Source organism: Corvus moneduloides, chromosome 1, assembly GCF_009650955.1.
Source record: "Corvus moneduloides isolate bCorMon1 chromosome 1, bCorMon1.pri, whole genome shotgun sequence".
In the NCBI taxonomy this organism is placed as follows: domain Eukaryota; kingdom Metazoa; phylum Chordata; class Aves; order Passeriformes; family Corvidae; genus Corvus; species Corvus moneduloides.
The window spans coordinates 100274067-100293640 of NC_045476.1; the positions used below are offsets into that span (position 1 = coordinate 100274067).

The window sequence follows — 19574 nt, forward strand, 5'->3', positions numbered from 1 at the left end:
CCCTTTTGATTCTTGTGTAATAAAAACACAAATTAAAAAAAATCTCCCCTCATGAAAGACATTGTCAAAAGACTGGAAAACACCAGTAAGACAGATTACAGTAATGCCATCAGCTATGTCAGAAGGGACTAGTTCTGAGGCATTCTGACCTGCTCCCTGTGAGGACAGTTTGCTGTCTCAGATATTTTCTGTCTCTCTGCTAGGGAACAGCAGACTTGGGCGAGATCTTAACCAGTGGAATCAACCCATTCCTACTTCATTTTAATTTATTGTTAATTCAGAAGCTTGGCTGAGCAACAGTATGCTTTCCTTCCTGGGTATTTCAACTCTTGCAGATGAGCAAAATAGGAAGTGAAAAAAAAAGCAGATGGTAACATCATTATTCCTTCTTTTTCCTCACTCCTTTTCCGATCCAATTTTCCATCTGCTTCTAGTTGCCTCTACTCTTGGTTTATTTTAACTTCATTCACCATTGCTCACTTTCAGCCAAATACTCCTGTCTCTGAGAGATACAGAGTGCTGTTGCCTGTCTCCTGTGACGCCTAAAAGAAGAACTCTCTCTCTCTCTCTTTTGACTGACACTGCCACTCACTTCAGCTTCCATTTAGAGACATGCCATTTGGTATAACCAGTTTCACAAAAATGTCAAATTTCACCTTAAATTAGAGTCTTTATCACCTTTACTCCTGAGTTCCCTGTCTCTCAATTACTTAGCAGCAACACTTCTACCTTGTTCTATATCATTATGTCTCAGCTTCATTTCATAAATGACTTTGGTACATGACCCGTGGACCTAATCACGCAATTCAGGTCCTCTGAGCTCTGTAGGATCCTAGAGAGGATCACAGAAGTGATGCAGTGCTGAGGGACATGAACTGCAATACTGGAGCGCCTGCATGCAGAATAAATTTAGGTGGAGTGTCCTTAGAGATGTAATCAGGAGATTTTAGGGACTAAAATTAGTGGTCATATGATAAAGAGAGAGAAAAAGAGAAAAACTGAGGGAGGGAGGGAACAAAAGAGAAAGGAAGGAAAGGAGGGGCAATATTTATTTAGTCATATGGCATAAGCAACTGCTAGCAATAAATATTGCACCTTAATTATGATTTTTGATATTGTAGCTTACCATCAATAGCCAATTTGAGATCAGTCAGTGTAGTTCGAACTCTGGATATAACAAGTTGCATGCGGTCAATTTCTTGACGGAGAAATATGTTTATGGGCTGAGTAGCTCCCATCTTTTGAAGCTGGGCTTTCACCTTAAAAAGAATAGTGCAATGATTATAAAATCTAATCTCCTGTTTCCCATGCAATAATTTTTGAAAGCAAAAACATTTTCAGAAAAGAAACTTTTTAGTAACAGATGGCCCTTCAAGCCCTGTGCCAACTGTAAGATTTAGCACACTGTGACTCATTAGCTTACCAGAATGAGCTCCTCCATCATTCTAAGAAGGGAAAGTTCCCTCTTTTTGAAGGGACACAGCAGTTCCTTCTGTCCTTGTTAGGCTGCAGGGTCTTAGATCTTATAATAAAAAAACCCACATGCTATACAAAAGCATGTTTGACGGTAACTTCTTCATATTTCCAAATTGTACTAGGTGAACTTTCTCACCTTTTCTTGCCCTGCTGAGCTGAAATAATGCAACAAATGCAGTTCCACTTAACAAGCACAATGATATGTAAAAGCTGCTACTTTCAGTAGCCTGTGAGTCGTTCATGAGACAAGACGCTCATGGATACATTACTAGAGAGGCAAGATTGCCAGAAATAATACAGATGCCACAGAAATCTGTTACACCATTATGTGCACCGTTTTGCAAGTAGGAGCCTTTGGCCTTTTTAGGTTTTAAAGACAACAGTTTCTCTGAAATGCAACAGAGAATATTCTCAAAATGGAATCAGTTGCCTGTGTTAGTTAAGGACATGACATAGTAACAGTAGCAACAGCATTCCCTGTCTCGCTTTTGCAAATAATGTGTATGGATTGTGCTTCAGACATGCACTGCGTGTTCCATGTATATCAAAGATCACTGTACATAACAGTGAGTGAGAGAGGGGTTAATGGCACCTGAAAAAATCATGGTGCCCATACACCACACAGAACCAGAATTCTTGATTTTTCAGACTTTTGACTGTTTTTCCCCACTTTCAGAAAGCCAATGGCTCATATATCTCATTGTATACATTATTATGTATACTATACATTTTATACAAATAATAAACATTGCTAAAGATTTAATTATTAGACTGAATAGAAAATTTCTGCAAGACGAATATCATACAGCAGTTGAGTAGTTACAATCACTAGTATAAATATGCAAGTGCTTTGGCAATTTCCAAATCTTAAATTTCAACTCCAAGTCCAATATACTTTTTCTCAACTTTCTGTGCTATCCTCCTTGGGAGACAGCTATCAGCAAGGTTATACATCATATTTTAATCACAAGGACCCATGGGTTTGTCAGACAGAATGTCCAAGAAATAGGTGCCAGCCAATTATGCTAATGCTTTGCAGTGTGACAGTACATTTTACAGACTGAATTAATGCATTCTGCCTGTGGAAGAGAAAAAAATACTAAAATCAGCTATTACAAGACTAGAGCTGAGACAATAAAGTTTTTGGATAACCCCCACAATGAAGTATTCTGGCTATTTAATAAAAAATCCAGGAAAAACTTCTGCTTTCTGAAAAATTTACATAAATTGGTAATTCTCCCTCTTGACAAAAAGGAAAAACATTTGATTTATTTTTTTCAGAATACTTAGAAGTCTAGTGCATGCCACTAATAAGAAAGGAACTATGCAGAATATAGTCTGTGCATGTTACCCTTTAAATAAGAAACACACTTTCTATTTCTAGTCTACAAAGCATGTGTTCCTTTTGAGGAGCATTTAGAGGAAGAATTTCTCCCATTTGAGGAAAATTTGTATGGAAGATATTGTTAAAGGGGTTATTTTCCAAAATATTGATATTTATGAATCTACAAAGAGGAGATGAAGTAGAGACTGTAAAATGTTACTGCACCGATAATAGTACAACTTAGCTAGTGAATTCTCAGAATTTACACATTCTTCTGATCTACTTTCATGTACCTACAAGAACACCTGTAATGTTTTGAATAATGAAGCCAACCAATAAAGCAGAAATTTGCTAATCCAACCTAGATATGCTCACAGCATTCAGTCTGGAGCACCAAGCACAACCAGATATCAAAATTGAAAAAAATTACATACTTCTTACTTTATTGTATACAAATCAATCCTGATCTGTGGTGAGATTTACTGGATATAACATAGTGCATTTCTTGGAAATCTTGCTGCAAAGGCTCTTTGAAACACAAGCTCTGAGGTATGATTAAGTAGTTTTGTATTAGAACTCTTATCAAGCAATCAGATGACTTACATGCAGTGCTGTATTTATTATGACATAAAGAGTTGGATTCTGACTCTCAGAAAAAAAAAAACCTCAAAAGACAAAACTCATTAACCAAAATAGCCTTTCTGAGATTAATATACTAATTCCATAAAGCCCACTTAGAACATCTCCTTTTCATTATGCAAACAGCTATCACCTAACATAAAACAACGTGATTTAAGAAAGGAGTTACTAAAATCATTATCTTAATGGCTTTGTTTGCATGATTTTGCAATGCATATCTCTACTGTGTCAGATTCCTTTATGCATATTTCTTAACTGTCCTCAGGTCACCAGTTTCTTTGTCACCACATACTTCATAAGACTATCAGTAGAAAACTAGCTGCTGAACTCATGCCATGATCATTGATCAAGTTACTGTACTAGTGACTGCCTACGGCTTTCAGTAAATGCTATTATTTTCAATCAGACTTAGTTACTTGCTACATTCTTTGTCAGCAGAAATGGGAAGTTCATCACTCTGTAGATGGACAACCCAAACCTCTTTTCAAGGGATGCCAAGGACCTCTTCCTTGTTGTACACAAAGAGGCAGACAGAGAAATATGAAGAAAATAGAGGAAGCTCTAGAGCTGGATGGCCACCCTATCTGATAGTGGTAATAAGTAAACCAGGGACATATTACAGAATCTTCTATGTCAGTGTTTCAGTTCAGACCCTGAAATTTTTTATTTGGGTTTTTTTTGTAGCAAAAATCCTGCACTGAAAACTAGATTCCAGGCACACAAAGGTCTTAGCTTCAAATTAAACTAACCCAAAAGATGTGCTTCAGGGATTCTAAGGTACTTCAACCACTAATGCATTCAGCCTATAGCCCAGACTAGAGTTAGACCAAGGCAAATTCCCCAGTAAAACATCTAATGAAGGCCCGGGGTCCTCAGACGAATTCCTATTTCCATGCAGTGCTTGCTAACGTAGCCATAGCCTTAGAGGAATTGCAGCTAAATTAGTACTACAAAAAATATTTAAAGAAAAAAACGCTGCTACTTGCTGTTCCCTAGAATGCTGTTTTTCAAGCTGCAAGGACCATTTTCATTGTAAACTTCTCTGCGTCACAGGCTGACATTTATTCTTGCACCTGTCTTCACTCACAGGGACTGACTGGACCTAATCATTTTACCACTAATTTCTCTGTAACCTGCGAGGTGAGACCCAGAAGCAAATGGGGTCATGAAAGCAGAATTCTTACTTAGAGAAAAACAAGGACAGTTTTAGGTCAGGAGGAAGGTTCATTTTACTTTTCCATCACCTGTGCCAAACCACAGGCTGAGAAAGCATGCAAAGGTTACTCGCTTTGTTTCTACTCTTTTGGGTAAGTTACTTGACTGGTGAGAAGCATTACAAGAACAACAAAAGAGGAAGCGTATATCATGGGGTAAAATAGTCGCCCTGTTTTGAAAGTTGTTGAGACCGAAATCATTGCCAAAGGCTAATAACTGAGAAAGGAAGGCCTTTCTGTGACAGCCGGAAATTTCTCTGGATTCACAATGTATCAAGAGAAAATACAATCCTGAGCTCTGAATGCCAGCAAATAATTGGTTTTGGTACCATCTGTCCCTAACCCAGTCTGTTGGGGTTGTAACTCTGTGCAAATTCACTCCACATATTCTAAAGGGAGCCACAAGAACTTCTCTAAGGTAGCAAAGGCACCTGCCACTTTCCCTGAAGAGAATTTGCTTTTAATTACCTTCATTGTTCCCAAAATTTTTTATTTTCTCCACTGATAGTATCTTTATACCTAGCTTTTCAAAGACTAACATGTCATGGCCTTACTGGAGCACAATATTATTCTAAAAGCAAACCCAAGCTGCACTGCTGGGACTGATGAATATTTCTCTTTCTACTGCTCTTTTCCAATGAGGCACGCATATAAACTCTTTTTCTGACATATTCCCTCACTCTCTTACAATTTAGGATATTGGTTTTATTTGTTTCAGATCTGTTAAAATGATCTAGTATGTAACAATGTCCGGAATGACCAAATGTTGATTCAAATTGACAAACAACTGAACTCATCTCATGCCCTTTTTTTCCCAAATGTCTCAGGAAGTAATTACATAATCCATTTCACTCCTTATACTTGCAAGTATAATTTCATTTGCCATATTGTAGCTCCTGCCAAACTCCATTGCTTCTTCCCTCAGAGAATATCTAAACTCTACCTTCTTTTCTGCTCTGATTAATGAAATTCTTGGTTATATGTTAGTGAGCATAATATTTTTTTTATTTTTGTATTTTAGACATTTGGGTTTGGGGCATTTTTCAGTTTATACAAACTTCCATTTAAAAATTTAGCCCTCTTTACAGGTCACTCTAGCCATATCCATGCTTTCTAAGAGACTCCAGAATAACAGTGACAGTTCAGATGAGAAATATATTTGATATAGATTTTTTTTTTGCTTATTATGTAGATGTGGCCACACTCCTGGCACATAAGCAACAAAAAAGATGTGGAACTGGGCACTAATTGCAGAGAAGGGAAATTCCCCTATAACAGAGAAACAATTTGTAAACACCAAATCAAGTTCTAAGATGCAGAGAATGAGACAAGTTCTAAAATGTAGAGGAAGAGACAAAGGGTAAATTCACTAGGCAAACTGAAGAAAGAAATATTGAAAAATCAGGCACTGGAAGAAACAACACCAAACCTCACAACACTGCAGAAGTAAAATCTGAAGTTGTAGTGCAGCTGACAGCCAAGGAGATATACAGAGGAATACATTATTAGCAATAACAAACCCTTGGAAAATGAACAGAGGATATTCTCTGGATGGTCAGAGCAAAGGAATGACTACCATGTTACAGAAACAAAGAACAATTTTTGGATGTTTCTGTGGAAAAGTACCATCTCATCCATCAGTAACGCGGACTGAAGAAAAAGCATGTAAATACAGTGGTATGATTGGCCAAAATGAAGTGTAATTCACAGATCAGGATGTACAGAGCCTTAAAAAACTTGATAACCCCACAAAGAGGCATTATCTACATTTACTGAGCTCAGAATGCATCTACAAGAAATACAGAATTAAAAAGTAGATCCAACAGCACATCCTCTGTACAAACTCAAATCTCCTTGGTTGAATCATAAGAGGACAGCTGTCAGGCAAATTAAAGCAAAAGAAGTTTCCTTTGAAGATCATAGAAGATGTAAGAGAAGCAGTACAGAAGCAAAGAAATGTTAATTCTAAGCATCATTGTAATGATGATTGCTTATAAGAAGATAAAGCCCCTCATGTATGATTGGCAGATCATGAAAAAAGATAATAGTTTGTCATACTACTTGATGATGAGAGTGAAAGAGCAATGAAAACATTGGTGGTGATTTTTTTTAAGACAGTCACAGGGAAAAGTATGTATTACACCCAAATACAGCAGTAAAATAGAGAGAGACAAGAGTGAAGAATGGAACATCCAAAAAAACCCTTTCAGACCCTCTACCCTTAACTACAGCCCCTGGCTCCAAAACTGGCGGTCTCCAAAGCTAAGACTTGATGAAGTGACTGAAAAGGGGAGGCCTCCTCTATGTGTGGGTTGTGTGCATAACCTACCTCAGTGAGTAAACCAAGAAAGAAAGAAAGTGAGTGATACTAAGATTAAACAGGAGAAATACCAGAGAAAAACAGTATTTGTTCAAACCATTTTGAAGTGAAATTTGGATTAAACAAGTGTGTGTGCATTTTACATGACTGAAAGGCACTGCACAGACTTCCCAGGGGTAAAACCTGAGGTTAAGACCACCCTCTGGTTACAATATAAAGTGCAGTAAGTACTACTGATGTTTTCTAAGTATTGCAAATTCTTCAGGAGGAAAAAGGTTGGCAGCTTAACAAGGAAATGAAGAAATAGTCCTTTGGAGGATTTAGCAAGGATATTGTAAAAACTTAGCTCAATTCATATATTACAAATATGGCAAAAGCATACATGCTATCCAGACATTCAGTATTTTACTACTACTGTAAATTGAAAAAAAAAATTAAGGAGCTGAATGAAACTAGAAGAATCTAACTCCATAAAAAAGCTTTACTCTGATTGGAAGGATAAGGGAAGAGGACTGAAAACAATTTAAGGCGTAAATGATAGTTGTAGATCCAACATGAAATTTATTATATTTATTACATTATTATTATTACACTTACTAGATTTCATTTTATTTTATATTTCTAGTATTTATTCATTATTAAATAATAATATGAAAAATAGAAAACTGAACTCCATTCTTAATAAATTTTACAAATGAATTATTTATACGCTATCACTAAGAATCAATGAGAAGGTGACAAAAAATGAGAGACACAAGAAGGGATGGATGGAAAAACAACAATATGGAGACAGATGCTAGGAAACCTCACCAAAAAAAGTTGCAGATCATAAGTAGCTTGACAACAAGGGAATGAAAAGAGAAATTCTGAGCTGAATTATGACAGTACAAAAGTGGCTATTTATACAAGACACATTAAATCTGAGATTAATAGTAGAGGAGAGGACAGGAAATATTGCCAGGGCCCCAATACTATTAGTTGTTACTTAGGTGGACATTCTACGTTGGCCAGAGAAGAAAATAAAGCATGCATAACAAGTTGCAATTCATACTGAGCATTTGACAAGCCTGAACTACAACCGGGGGGCAAAAAAAGGCACTATAAATGCAAAACAATTGTAAAGAATAAACTCATGGAAATGAGGGCTTTTCAACATTTAGCGTTCCTGAAACACTTGGCAAGACAGCAGATCCTACTTATAAACTGATGCAAGAGTCTCTATGCTGGATTTTTCCATTTAATGGGACTATTAATTAAAACTGCAAGAAAAGATTGACAAAGATACCTCTTATGGCTCAGACCCCAAAAAATCTGGATCATGAAAAAGTCAGTGATAAAATTCACTCTTCATCATGGTGGTGTCATAGTGGGAGTAGGTAAATTGAATGCTGTAACCACTATAGGATCACCAGTCCTTCAGAAGAAGACACCAGGCTTCTTCTGTAAGCTTCTAAGGAAAGCAATAACTTTCTAGAGCCTTTAATGGGTCTTCTGAGTTTAGGTGACTAATTAAGTGGACTGTGGCATTTGAAATAAGTATTTCTGAAGTAGGAATATTTTAGATAATAAACCAAAACAGACTTATAAGCCCTTATGCATAATTTTAAGACCTTTTTAAAACACATGCCAGTTAAATTTAAGAAGCTCAATAAAACTTATAAAACACAAATGTACATGCATGCATGCATACATAAAACATCTGTTTTTTAAGTAGCACATACCTCATGAGGGTTATAGTCGGGAGGTAACTTCTCTAGCATCTCATCAGCAAGACGCTGCACCGCTGCTTCCCGTGTTTCTCCCCCTCTAGTGCTGCTGTCTTTGGGCTGGATGCTCACTATGGTACTAAATGTCTCATTAGCCAGGTTGGTCTGGTAAGTTATATCTGCGTTAGGGTGAAGTCCAAATACCTTAAAGTAAAATGTAAAAAAATTTGGGGGGGAAAAGTGATTTTCCTTCTAAAAGTATATACATGAAAGAATGCATGAAAATGGATAAGCAAGGAGGAAAACTCTCAGCTCTATGAAACACTAGATATGAACAGGTCAGTGGAAGTTCATCCATTTAAATGGCCAAGGACCAAACCCAAATTACACAAAACATTAACACAGGCTGCATATGAAAAAGTGTTTTCATTTATATCAGTGGGGGGTTTTTCAACTGATCTGGGTATCTTCACATGGATCATGCTGTGGAATGATATTAGGGAGTGAGAACAGATTCCTTTCCACTGGTTCAGACTAGAGCTTGTTGGAAACATGCCACATGTGGACACTGACCCCTTACCACTAGTTCTTTGTCTCTATGTGTCTACTGCTGTTGTACCAGCTCAAGCAGATTCCCCTGATTATCAGACCAGTCAACACTTCTAGCATATTCTGCTTTACTCAGTCTCTTAGGCTAATAAGGCATTTAGCATGGTGAATAAAAAAATACCCACATCTGAAGTACTTAAAAATGGTCATATATTTAGGATATTTTATGGTTTATTTATTTTTGCTTGAAGTTGCCCCCTCCTTACTTCTCCTTCTCCTGAAATTGAGTTATTTTATTTAAGATACAGCTAGCACAGAATTACTGCAAAGCTGCCCTTTGTCTGAATGATAATAGCTTTTTCAGAAACTTCCACCGAAATATCAGTAAGTCTATAATTGTCAGACTGACAGTTGCAACTCTTCTCCAGGAGGAATTGTATGTACTGTGACTTATTTCGCCAGCCCTCATTTAATTATAGCTATTACATATCTCTTACAAACTTTGAACCACTGATCCAACAATGAGGAAGGCTTGCCCTCAAACTGAGCACAAAAGCCAAGCAATCTTCTGTTCCTCATTTTTCACATTTTTTCCTATATTCAGTTTTCATGTTTTACATTAGAATTGGTATACTGCAGGAAGACACTTCTAAAAACCAGTATTTACATACTCTGAATACAGAATTAAAAGGGTCATTTAATATTGTTTTACTTGCAAACCTAAAAACTCAGGGACATGGGATATAAGTGGCTGCACTGGTGCCAAACCAGCAAAGGTGCACTGATTTACACCACTTGGGGATCTTATCCCTACAACAGCACAAAGAACGCACTACAGACCTGATACCACATTTGAGAGATGGTGTGACTATAATACCTTGTAGGTAGATTCCAGACAGGATTTAATGTTTTGCACTTAGCAGTTTACTCAAACTAAATATTTAGAGCTGTAAAAGGCAAAAATACCAACACACTTTATTACACTCATATTCTGTGTGGAAGGAAATACACATTTGAAGATACACTCTTTTCTGCTTTTGCTCTTGCACAGTGAGGGCTTAATTGTTTGGTTTTGCTCTAGCAGATTTTGTGGCAGTGTTATAGCCCAAGTTAGCACCATGAAGAATATCTCCTATATATGTGAATGTAAATTGATGTGCTAGTCCAAGGGCTATCTTAAACATTGGAGCAATATTAACAAAGACAGGGAGACATGGGAGACAGCTCTGGTCCTATGGTTTTATGTAAGTGATGTATGAAGAAAAAAGAAAAAAGAAACCAGTGGGTGGACCAGTTTTCTGAATGTCCTGTATATTAATCAAGGAGCCAAATCTCTCATTCTTTTTGATCCAAAATCTCTGAGAATGTTGTTTAAAAAGAGAATGTTGGATTCTGTCTTTCAGGGATTTTTAGCCTTATGAATCCTCAAAACCAATTGCTAAAGCTATACACTCCTCTGAAATCACTCCTCTATCATCCCCTCCTCAGCTGGACAGGGGAGAGAAATTATAACAAAAAGTCCATGGTGTGAGGTAAGGACAGGGAGAGATCAATCATCAGTTATCATCAGGCAAAACAGACTTGACTTGAGGAAATTAATTGCATTTATTACCAATCAAATCAGAGTATGATCATGAAAAACAAAACCAAATCCTATGAATACCTTCCCTCCACCCCTCCCTTCTTCCCGGATTTAACTTCATTCCCAAATTTTCTACTTCCTCCCTCTCACAGCAGCACAGGGAGACAGGGAATGGGGAACAGGATTTGTGATCAGTTCATCACATATTGTCTTCGACTCCTTCCTCCTCAGGAGCAGGAGTCCTTACACTCTTCCCCTGCTCCAGTATGGAATCCCTGCCACATAAGACAGTCCTCCACAAACTTCTCCAGTGTGAGTCCTTCCCATGGGCTGCAGTTCCTCCTGAACTGCTCGTGTGGGTCCCTTCCACAGGGTGCAGACCTTCAGGAACAGACTATTTCAGCATGGGTCACCTGTGGGGTCGTAACTTTGGCCAGCACATCTGCTCCAGTGTGGACTCCTCTCCTCATGGGGCCACAAGTCCTGCAGGAACCTGTTCCATCATGGATTTCCCACAGGGTCACAACTTCCTTCAGGCATCCATCTGCTCCAGTGTGTGGTTCTCCCTGGGCTGCAGGTAGATCTCTGCTCCACTGTGGACCTCCATGGGCTGCGGGGGCTGAGCTTCCTCACCATGGTTTGCACCACGGGCTGCAGGGGAATCTCTGCTCCTGTACCTGGAGCACCTCCTGCCCCTCCTTCTTCACTGATCTTGGTGTCTGCAGAGTTGCTCCTCTCACATATTCTCACTCCTCTCTCGGACTGAGGGTTCATGTGCATATTTTCATCCTTCATAAATATGTTATCCCAGAGGCACTGCCACCACTGCTGACAGGCTCGGCCTTGGCCAGCAGCAGGTCCATCTTGGAGCCCTCTGGCTTTAGCCCTGTCACTCATGGGGGAAGCTTCCGGCAGCTTCTCTCAGAAGCCACTCCTGTAGCCCCCCCTGCTACTGAAACCTTTCCATGCTAACCCAATACACCGAGTTCATTGCCCTCCTCAGAAGACAGTGTTCATTCCGCTCAGAGGATGAAATTTCATCAAAAGAGCAAGGAGATAGCAAGCAGACCGATTCAGTCTTTCTTTCTTAACTAAAAATGGAAAAGGAGTGAATCAAGGATACACTGTTTGGACCAGCACAGTACGCTTTGTGAAATGAAGAAGATTGAGAGATTAAAAGGTTAAAGATTTTCATAAGCAATTTTGACAGATTTTAGAATGACAGAAGAAAGTCATAGCTTTCTTCTTAACAAGTGAAAATGTGAAGGAAAAAAATATGTTTGCATTCCTGGACTTGCTCTTATTTACATAAAAGCCAAAGGTAAAATTCCCCTACCTCAAACCACATACAGACTTTTCAACAGGCATCAAAACACTTTAAAAATACATTGCAGCATTGTGAGATAGGTTCTCAAGTGCTTAAAAAAGCAGATCCATGAAAGCAGCACCTGAAATCTGATAGAGCCAAGGTTCATATGCTGATAGGAACCACTTCATGATCTGGGCTCAAATGGATCCCACTGATGCATTATCATGTCTGCATTTATTCTCACTTGGAAAAGGCGCATCATTGCTGGTACAAATACCTTTGCACTCTGCTTTCACTACCTTCAGAGATTCAGAACTTTCCAAGCTTATTTTATGACCTTGGAAACTTCTCACCCTCTCATCCAGCACATTATCAGTAAGTGAAAACCAGTTTTTTCTGTTCTGTTCCATCTATTTAATTTTAATAGAACTTATTTCCAATGGCATTTATCAACTTAATAGAAATGAGACAAAAATCCAGACCGTACACTTCTGTTTCAATTTCCCAGAGGATTCTTTTCTGTTTCAGTTTCAACTAACTCCATCATATGTGCTTGTACTGGAGGGAGGAGAAAGTCACCATCCTCCAATCACTGTGACCACTGTGGTATGCACACATTGCGCCATGTAAAACTGGGTACAACCAGGAGCTGCCCTGCACCCCACCCCAGAAATTCATGGCAACATCCGTACCTTTCTGTTGTCAAAATGGAATAAGCTCCTAATTATAACTTGCAAAGGGAGACCATAGGGGTTCTTATTTTCATTATTTCTCAGATTGCATGTCTGCTCAATCCCATACAGAATTGTGAACCCACAAAATAGTTTGGTTTGGAAGGGACCTGTGAGGGTCATCTAGTCCAAATCACCTGCTCAAGCAGGGTCAGCTAGAGCAGTGTTTCCAGGACAGCGTCCAATTGAGATTTCAATGTCCACAAAGATCGAGACACCCCAATGTCTCAGGGCAAACTTCCAGTTTTATCCGGTTTTATCACCTCCCCTTAAAAAGGGTTCTCTTGTTCTCAGAAGGAATTTCCTGTTATTTAATTTATGCCCATTGCCTCTTGTCCCTTCACCGGGTATTATCAAAAAGACTGGCTCCATCTTCACAGCATTCCAACAGGTTTTCATGCACATTGATAAGAGTGCTTCACCCTTGCTGTATCAACTTTCCAGCAGATAATTGGGGTTGTTAAAGTCCTCCATGGGGACCAGGGCCTGTGAATATGAGACTTTTTCTAATTGTTTGAAGAAGGCCTCATCTATGTCTTCCTGGTCAGCAGATCTACACTGAATACCCATTATAATGGTCTGCCCACTAATCTTGACCTCTGCATACACGATTCTGAAAAAAACCCCACCACATTAAGTTACTCATCTGACAAAAACTCCCTTTAATATATTAAAATCTTTTACCTCTGGTGTATCAATTACTGGCAACTGCTCTATGTACTGGAGATAGTCTTCCACTGTGTTCTCTTTTGGAATAGCATAATCTTTGTAGAAACAAAATTTCTCACTGAACATGTGCTCTCCAAACCAGACTCTTGCATATGTATTCAGCAGTGCCTTGTCGAGGTCATCAGTGACACGGCCACCATACTGCACTTCTCCAAGCATGTAGCGAACACAGCTCCAGTTCACTCCATGTTTATTATCCACATCATTCAAATGGTTCTGGATAAATTGCACGCTGGCTGTGAGGTCTGCCTGATTAAATTCATAAGGAATATTCCAGCCCAATGGGCCAAACTTTCGTCTTTCCTGTAAAAGAGTTGGAGTTAAAGGTAAAAGACTGATTGATAGTAATTGTGGAGAAAACTTAAGTGCAGAAGAATACATGAAATATGTTAAGAATGCAGTAGTCCAGCTGGAATTCTATTTCATCAACTTTTTAAAAAAAAAAAATTAACACACACAATGCCGAACACTTGATTAATTATCTCCCCATACAAACAAAGAATAGGAATATTAACATTTTCACAAAGAAAAAAAATCTCTTTTTTAAGTGCAGCAAATCGCTGAGTGTAGAATTATAGCTTTTGGATTTCAAAAATTAAGCTAGTGTTTGAGGCAAGGTGTCCAAATTCATCAGCCATGATTATTGTGTGTGGTCCTCCTATGGACTAGATATATTCCTGTCACTGCTGTCTCTGCATGGTGCAGATGGAAGTAGGAAAAACTGCTTCTTAGTGAATAATTTACAGACTCAGCTGGCAGTATATAGCTGTTAGGGCAATATCTGGTAGTTGCAAATTTTTAATTTCCACCAAGAAAGAAGTGATACCAAAGTGATACAAAAAAAAACGTAGCACAGGCTTCCACTGGACCACAATATATCAGTGCATGGATGCCACAGAGCTAAATTAACCAGGCTCCAAATATAAACTAAGGATACTGCAAAATCTATTGATAGGATGATGAAAAGTTGTGGTTAATCTATAAAGCACTTTCTTTAATGGAAGTCCTGAAAGTCAAGACCCAAAATCTACTTTCATTTCCTCCTACAGGTTTCAGAGCAGAAGGGATTTATATTCACTCTCTTGTATCTTCTCATTGTGAATGCAGCAGTTTAAGACTATGGTTTTCCAAACCATAAATTGTAAATTTCTTTAATAGGCTTTTATGATTTAAAATATTAGTAGAAGTTCAGTTAGTTGAAAGACAGATCACACAGTCAAGACTTTAATAGAAGAGTAACTCTAATTGACCACTGCTTGATTGTCCTTTTTTTCCTCTGAAATACCATCCGTGTTGGAGTTACAGGACCAACATGAGCAAAATTTTAAGTTCTAACACATTTGCAGTAATAGACATATGTTGTTCTCTTTCTTATTTTACTTGTGTTAATTTGCCTACATGGGACTGCCCTTTTAAAAATGTTTTTCATTTAATAACAAGGTTCATTAATAAATAAAACATGGATTTACGACAGAAGAAAATAAATATATTCTTAAACCTGAACAGTTGTGTGAAGGAATGCTACAGCATATAGCAATGGTTTCCACTGTGGCATTTTGCTCACATCTAGCAGATCCTGAGTTACAGCTGAGTATGTTCGTTTCAAGCCAGCTTTCACACCTAGAAAGTATAAAAGTGCAATACATTAGTAAAAAAAAAAATATGGAATCCATAAATCGAACCTGTTAAGCATAATTCTCTATTCTAATTTGCAGTATCATCTTACTTACACCTTCAAATAATATCTTAGAATCAATTACCTGATCAGCTGGTCATAGCAGGCAAACTTCAATAACATTTTTTTTTAGGTAGATAATACAACAAATTAATTTCATGAGTCTGGAAGGAATTGAAATTAAATAATTGTATTCTAAATGTTCCCAATAACAACTGAAACATAAAAAAAAGTATTTCACAACTATATGGCAATGAAAAAGACACCTAACATCATATGAAATATAGCACTGGTATCCAAGAGTTTGTTTTGATATTTACTTATAATATGAGATTTTAGTTTTACTTAAGATAATTTTGTTTAGATTTGATTCCTATAAAAATCTCAAAATTCTGTGTGCAGGTTCTCCATCTGGCCTACAGGCACCAAGGTGACAGAGATGAGAACCTAAATTCATAGTGCAAATACTAATACTTGGGGAGGTTTGTTTGAGCATTGACATTTCATATCCCAGGAGCAGCTTCAGGCAGCTGATACTGATACAGTCTCAGCTTCCATGGAATACATAAGCTTGACTACTCCCAGATGTTTTCAGGCAGTGCTACTCAAGCATCTTCTGCCTTGGGCAGACAACCCGAGCATGAGTTACTGACATCAGGTCCCTCTTATGATACCTTCCACCTAATCAACATCACACGAGTCTAGAAGGACAGATTTCAAGTGCAGGGAATAGACTGTCCAAGTCATCCTACTTCCTATGACAAAGTACAATAAAAGTACTTTGCTTTGTTCATATTTCACAAAGATTCTGTAGAACAATATTCAAACAAATCGTTTTTCAAAATATTGAAAAGGTATCATAAGAGAGTTCCAAAATCAAACAAAAGTGTCTTATCATATTGTGCTAGCAGTGTGGCAGGACAGTCTTAGAAAACTAAAACTATCTATATTTCATCTTGACTTAAATTTTTACACTGGGCTTTTTTATGTCACTAAATGCAAGTTGCAAATTTGCTATAACTTGACTTCTAAAATAGCCTCTTGGAACTATAGGTTGTTACCATTAGAATCATTAGGGGTGGGCCACTGTGCAATAAAAAGATGCTGAGCTCTGAATTTAAAAGGGGGAGAGGAGAAGAGGAAGAAGTAAGAAATTTTTATCAACAGACTGACTATCTTCTCTTGAGATGGAGTATAAATGCTGAAACAGGATGTTTTTCACAAGATCAAATATTTTGTAGACATCTTACTAATGTTCAAAGGAAGCTAAATACTGAAATAAGTGGTTTAAATGTCTGAAGTTTTAAATAGAACCTCGGATAAAAATTCTCAGCTCCTACTGACATCATCAACTTGAACCAGTGGTAACACATATATATAAAGGGCATATTTATTTATTTATTTATATGCACTGATAAGATACCCCTTCTCTCCTCTAAGTTTAATAATCATCCTCTCCTCACATAGCATGTTGCCCAATCCCTTCAGCATCTTTGTGGGCTCTCACTGGACTCATTCCATATCTTTCCTGCACTCCTGTTAATATAGAAACATGAGTCCAAACTGCCAGTTAAGATGCAGATCTCACATTGTGCTTCTGCACATAGGCTACTTAGGTTAGGAAAACTGGGGGCTTAGAGGCCCAGAAAACATGAGATAAACATCTGAATATGAGGAAACATTGTGGAAATGGGGAAAGATCCTGGACCTAAGGAGGTGCATGGAGGTCCAGAAGACCAGGGGATGCCCAGGGACACAGGTCAGTATTGTCCAAGACTGGCAGCTGCAAGTAGCTGCACAGTGAAACCAGCATTACTTTCTGCCCAACCTTCCTGGACCAGCAGTGATCTCTCCAGTGGGAAGGGAAGTCATTCCTACCTTGAGGAGGTTCATTGGTAAATTTTATAGAGGACTGTAAAAGATTAATAGGAAACTCTGGGTGAGTCTCTGTAGTGATCCAGGTTCTGAAATCTTCACTCACAGACTCTTTTGTCATGATGGTGTCCATTAATTCATTAAGAAACTCCAAGCCAAGGTGGCAGTTCTGTAGAAGGAGCCATCCTCCATCTTGCATGCACTGATTTAACAGGTGCCTTGCATGGGCTTCCTGGCCCTGACCCATTGAAATGGCACGACATGGAACGTTCTAAAAGTAAAAAAGAAAGTTCATTTTGTATGTAGCTCCTTAGAATTATACGCAGGATGTATTGGTTCCATAGATCCATGTGTAGTGATATTCTGCCACAAAGAAAACCATCAATATAAATGGAGACTGATTATATTAAAACAGAGTAAAGAAAGCAAAACAAACAAACAAACAAAAAAGTAAAACCCTTCAAGTTCTTCCTATCTTCCACCTGGTGGAAGAAAACTACACCCACTGGAAATAATATCTTTTTGCTGGTCTAACAAAATCTATGGGATAAGACAACTGAAACACTTCTTCAGCTTTTTCACAAGTTTTCCAAATAAAGCAAGACATAAATATAGCCTGACCATTCTTTTTCCTGTGATGTGGACTATCTTGAGATGAGCAGATAATAATTAACGCAACAGTGTAAACCCAGCATTTCTGGTGACATTTTACTGTCTGAACATATTGCATTTAAAGGAAAACTGTTGGTGAATCAGGTAGGACAGGAAACATTGGTTCACATTTAAGCATTGCTCAGGAAACATCCTGTATTGCTAAATGGCAGCTGTGGAGCCACCGATTCAGAGGATTCTAGTCTGGTGATCCGCTAGCTCTAGCAGACCTCGAGCAGATCTAGATTCAGGAGAGACAAAGCTTATAAATGCAAACATTAGAATTCTGGAAGTTTATGGTCTCTTCTCTAGAGGCTATGGGAGAATAAAACCAGCTGTTCAGAAAACCAGAGGATGATAAAAGCTGTCACAAGGGGATCTGAAATAGATAAGCCTGAGATCAGGACCACACAGCTTTGTCAGTAACGTGCAAGCAGATCCTCTCGTGCTTACTGTTCTTGTTACTCTTGTACTTTTTAAGCCTGGCTCAGGTTGTCTGCCTAACTCCTGCCAGAGAAAACCAGAACTATCAAACCCAGTTAAACATATTATTCTGCATACATATTGAGGGCAAAAGAATAGGTGAAAAGACTTTGTTTCGTGGACAGTTTAATGTTCAAGACCTACAGCTGAGTACCCCTCATGCAATGAGCGATGAGCTGCATTATCAATCTGGGCCTGCCTTCAGCTGGCTGAGAGCTACAAAGGTTAATCTTGACCTGTACAGCTGCTCAGACTCTCTCACTGTGAAACAGAAGAGAAGGGAGACATCCGCTCCTAAACAGCATGGAGGAGGCTGCCCTACTTTTGCAGGAGAAGAAGGTTAAGCATATGGACACAAACTGTGCTGGGTCATTTGGCCTTAGGGTCAGAGCATGGGCCCTGACCTGATTTTACAGAACAGTATAAATACAGCTGCTGTATATGATCCCCCATATCGTGGCAAGATTTAAGGAGACAAGAAAGCAGTTCAACTCTACTCTCAGGTCAGTGAAACCTGAAACTGTAGCTAAAAGAAGCAAAGCTGAAAGCCTGTGAAGTTGGCTATGTGCCAGAGGACCAAAAAACTTCACCTTTTCTAAGATGCATCTGAGTACAGCTAGCACCCCCTTAAGTCAAAGACTATGACTACCCCTGCATAAGAGTGCATAAGCATTCAGCAGGTACATTATTCCCTAACAAAGCATCTTCTCATCATTTGCTCTTCTCACCAATGTTACCTCTCAAATGTACAATCATTAAAGGTTATGGAAACATCGAGAGAAGGAAACAATATTTTTCACTATGAATTGTCCTCATTTTACCCATTCTGAAAGAACTCTATCGAAATGTCTGCATAGAGAATGTTTCTTTCAGTAGTGAGTCATATCAGCATATCCATGTCATCTTAATACATTACTATACAGATGAAAATGCTGGCATTTTAGTCACCACAGTGGCCCTGACAGTTCTGTTGAAGTTTCTGTGCACCATTCCCTGAAAGAAGAAACTATCTCTACAATAAAAAAAAAAAAAAAAAAAAAATCTGATTTTAATGGAGTCAAAGTGCTGGTATAAGAAAGTTCATTTTAATCCTGAAACTTACATTTTCACTCCATCTTAGAGTGAAAGTAAAGGGGGGCAGAAATGCAATTATTTTTAAGATAGAGCTTGTTTGGTTTATAAACGAGGTTATATAGCTCAGTAGCCACAGATACTGTTCTCATTTCTTTGGGAGAAGGCCACCTGAACAACTAAATTTTAGAGTGAAAAATACATTCTGGACACAAATTTGAACATTACCAACTGCAGAAA

General features: G+C 38.3%; 1 protein-coding gene across 1 annotated transcript in view; it reads right to left on the reverse strand.

Moving 5' to 3' along the window:
- LOC116448873 (dynein heavy chain 5, axonemal-like) overlaps positions 1–19574 on the reverse strand; it is a 151934-nt gene that overhangs the window by 14186 nt on the left and 118174 nt on the right. Inside the window, exons 65-69 of the mRNA XM_032119892.1 lie at positions 17133–17400; positions 15078–15199; positions 13535–13882; positions 8695–8883; positions 1127–1259 (exon numbers count right to left, since the gene is read on the reverse strand). Coding sequence (XP_031975783.1) covers positions 1127–1259; positions 8695–8883; positions 13535–13882; positions 15078–15199; positions 17133–17400 — 1060 coding nt within the window. The remainder of the gene's footprint in view (positions 1–1126; positions 1260–8694; positions 8884–13534; positions 13883–15077; positions 15200–17132; positions 17401–19574) is intronic.